Source organism: Zingiber officinale, chromosome 3B (assembly GCF_018446385.1).
Source record: "Zingiber officinale cultivar Zhangliang chromosome 3B, Zo_v1.1, whole genome shotgun sequence".
NCBI classification, from domain to species: domain Eukaryota; kingdom Viridiplantae; phylum Streptophyta; class Magnoliopsida; order Zingiberales; family Zingiberaceae; genus Zingiber; species Zingiber officinale.
Genome location: NC_055991.1, coordinates 127,851,385 through 127,855,500, shown reverse-complemented (window position 1 = coordinate 127,855,500; position 4,116 = coordinate 127,851,385). Strand labels below are relative to the sequence as shown.

Here is a 4,116-nt window from a genome sequence, read left to right as displayed (position 1 = left end):
AAACCTTAGAGAAGGTAAATACAAAAGGAGTCTCTTCGACTTCATGAATCTCTATCTTTTTTCTTTTTCTTCCTCCTCTAGTTTCATACATCGAGCAAACTCTAATTTGAGCATCGGAGTGGTCTGTCAAGATCTCTCGACACTATTCTAACTCTTTGTTGAAGAACTTTTCATGTCCTCTCATCCTCTTTACCGATAATTTCCAGAGAGCACAGCACGCACGTTAGTCTGTTCGTTAACTGATGACTTAACAATTCATGATATTTGATCAGAACATATACAAATCTATCTTAGCTAACTTATCAGCTAATTAACTAGATTGCCCTTAAGTGCCAAAGTCGAAAAGTGAATTACAAATCCTGACCTACCAGATCAGTCAGTGCATCTAGTGACTGGCGTAAACCCTAATTTATTGTCCATATTCATTTTGTTACATAATGTTACATAATTATAAAGGTGATCAAGTTGCATGATGGATGGATTTGACAGTGATTGAAACTAATTGTGGGATAGCAAGGCAGCCATTTAATTTAATCTCCACTTTGTGATTGCAAGTCCAAATTTCACACCACTTTGCTAGCTTAATTATCACACTCCGGTATACCTACAGTGCGACCTCTGATTTGGTGACTAACTAGTTAGCAATGAAGGGAATGGATGCCCTATAAATAGCCCTTCTTCCCCCTGCGTCCGCAACATAGCTAGTAGCGTGCAGCTGAAATGGCTAATAGAGCTCGCGTTAAGTCTTGGGCTGTCGTCTTCATCGCCCTTGTGAGCTTCCAGCTTGCGTTGGCAGCTAGATCGCTCACCGGGGCTGCAGCAGGAGGCGGCGGTGGAGGTGGAGGAGGAGGCGGCGGCGGAGGTGGAGGCGCTGGCAGTGGTTCCGGATATGAATCCGGCTCCGGCGCTGGATATGGTGTGGGTGTCGGTGGAGGGAGTGCCGGAGGGTATGGTAAAGGAGGCGGCGGTGGTGGTGGCGGAGGAGAAGGAGGCGGCGGTGGCTCTGGCTCTGGGTCCGGCAGCGGTTATGGGTCGGGATACGGTGAAGGCGTTGGAGGAGGAAGCGCCGGAGGGTATGGGAAAGGTGGTGGCGGCGGCAGCGGCGGAGGTGGCGGTGGGGGAGAAGGGGGAGGTGTAGGCTCCGGCTCTGGTTACGGACAAGGGTCTGGATCGGGTTACGGTGCGGGCGGTGGGGCTGGTAATGCCGGAGGATACGGAAAGGGAAGCGGCGGTGGAGGTGGCGGCGGCGGAGGAGAGGGCGGTGGTGTTGGGTCGGGATCCGGGTCCGGTCAGGGTTATGGATCTGGATCTGGCTCCGGCGCGGGTGGTGCACATGGTGGTGGCTACGGTCGTGGCGGCGGCGGTGGAGGTGGCGGCGGTGAGGGATCAGGTGGGGACTCCGGCTCCGGCTCCAGCTATGGGTCTGGGTCTGGGTCTGGGTCTGGGTCTGGACACGGCGGTGGCGGCGGAAATGGCTATAATTAGATGACTAGCTTTTTATGGTATTGTACGAGTATAATAAACGAAAGCTATTTTGCTATTTATATAGGAAAGCAAGCCGCCCATTAGCTAGTTGACACGTTAGACGTGCACCCCGATCACACAGCCGCCGCGGTATTTTTTTTCAGTAATCATTTCAAAGAATAATTACGAAATCTTTCAAGAAATTTAATGTTTTAACAAATATAACAATATTTTTTTTAATTTTAATAAATTTTTATATGGATTTTCAATGTTGCCTTGGCAAAACTAGAACACACTAACAATCAAGTCATGTATATGCTCAAGATATGTCTGATGTGCTCTTTCCAAGTCTCTTAACACGACACGTAAAAACAAAAAAACAAAGGAAAAAAAGAAAAATACTCAATATATATAGGCTCAATAGCCTACCATAGAGGGTTAGAAGTGTCGCCTAGATAAAACTAGAATAAACTACCACTCCCATCGAATACTTAAGAAATGCCTTTATACAAAGTGTTCATGAGGGGCTTTTAGTGGACAATAACTTTACAAAGATGCACACTTCAAGGTGTGGATTGAGGAAAGAAAAAAAATCCATAGTGGAAAGAAATTTCTAGGGTAAAGGAAAGGAAACTTTCATTTGGTGAGCTTATTTACTTTTAATTGAGGAAGATGAATGAAATCAATTCATTATACTGTTTACTTACAACGAACAAAAGAAAAATAAATAACATATGGTCCAAAATACCCTTTTTATTTTTATTTTAGATAAAAAAATAAAATTCTTTATTGAACTAAGAAAATATTAAAAATATTTAGAATTATGTTCTCAATATCCAATGTTTTTATTTTATTTTTAAAAAATATTTTTATATTATCATAAAATTGTGATGCAAAAGAAGAGACATAATGCATTTTTAACATTCACGTGATATAATAGTTTTCATGAAAGAAATAGAAAAACGCTACATACAACTGTAGACCCGACCCCAGGTCGGGTCTGGCCCGGACCCGGCCCGGGCCCGTAACCGGGTCAACGGGCCAGTTGCCCGTTGACCCGGTTCGTCGGGTCGAACCGGAACCGGCCCGGCAAGTTACCGGGCCGGTTCCGGTTCATTGGATGTAAAAACCGGCAGTTCAGCCGCAAACAAATTTTTTTTTTTTTTTTAAACGGCTTGAACCGCCGGTTAACCGGCGGTTCATAGCGATTGGAACCGCCGGTTAACCGGCGGTTCGTAGCCATTGGAAGGGTTTTTTGGGTATTTTTTTTCAACGGTTAGGATCATTTGACCGTTTTTTGATCAATGACTATGATTTAGTGTTCGTTACTATCAAAACTCTATAAATAGAGAGTTCATTTCATCATTTTTCACACACATCTTCTCTACTCTTAATCTCATTTTCGTATTCTCTAATCTCTACACGCTTTCATTTTCAATTTTCAATTACAATGGAAGGATGTCAGGTGCGCATTCTCGAGCTCGAAAGGAAAACATAATGAATCAATGGAGGAGGACCCCAACATTCAATTCACCGATGATGAGATCGAGTATCTTCCAAATTCGACACTCGAAACACAAGGAAGTACCGATGCAATTACTTCTAAGGTTCGGGAACTTCCTCCTCTAAAGTCTTCTATTTTCACTAAACATTTTGAGAAGGTCACTCTTCCGTCGGGAGAAATGCGTGCAAAATGTAAGAACTGCAATGCTTCCTACAAATTCCAAGCCGGCGGCGGCTATGAGTCGTTGAAACGACATGTAGAAACGAAGCACCCGACGGAATATGGACTCGACCGTTCTCAAACACAATTATCAAGATTTTCTTCAACTAGCGGTAGTACTGATTTCGGTTTATTTTTATATTCGGATAATAAATTAAGAGAATCATTAGCTAAATTTGTTTCCGTAGAATATCTTTCTTTTAGATTTGGATCTAAATGCACATTTGAAGATTTTTGTAAAGAATCTCTTAATCCATGTGCTAAACGTGTTCCTAGGACTACACTTACTCGTACAATTAAAAAATTAGTAAAACAAGGAAAAAAGAATTTAATTGATGAATTTAGTAAATTAGATAATAAAGTTTCTTTATGTTCCAATATTTGGAGTGATCATTGGCAAACACATTCGTATATGGGTGTGACTTGCCATTGGATCGATAACTCTTGGAACCTCCAAAAAACATTATTAGCTTATAGAGTTTTTGATGAATCACATAACGCTCATAATATCGCACAATTATTATGTTTAATTTTAGAAGAATATGGTTTAACTCATAAAATATTTTCAATATCATTAGATAATGCTAGTTCTAATACCGCTTGTATAGATGATCTAAAATTTGTTTGTCAACCTATTATTGGAGGTTTATTTTTTCATATTCGTTGTGTATGCCATGTTTTAAATTTATGTGTTCAAGATGGTTTAAAAATTTTAGAAAGTTATATTAAACCAATTATAATTGTAATTTCTTATTTATGGTCTCATCCATCTATAATGAAACAATGGGGTAGGTTTTGTAAAATTAATGGAATGAGACCTAAAAAATTTCCACGTGATGTACCAACACGTTGGAATTCAACATACCAATTATTACAAGATTCATTTCAATATAAAGAATTATTATGTTCATTTTTTGCACAAAATACTA

General features: G+C 40.7%; 1 protein-coding gene across 1 annotated transcript; it reads left to right on the top strand.

Annotated features, from left to right (window-relative positions):
• Nucleotides 1–673: 673 nt before the first annotated feature.
• On the top strand, nucleotides 674–1,667 carry LOC121968607 (glycine-rich cell wall structural protein 2-like). The gene has a single exon (XM_042518921.1). It carries the CDS (start codon nucleotides 721–723, stop codon nucleotides 1,483–1,485), a length of 765 nt encoding a protein of 254 aa, XP_042374855.1. The 5' UTR covers nucleotides 674–720; the 3' UTR covers nucleotides 1,486–1,667.
• The last annotated feature ends 2,449 nt before the right edge of the window (nucleotides 1,668–4,116 follow it).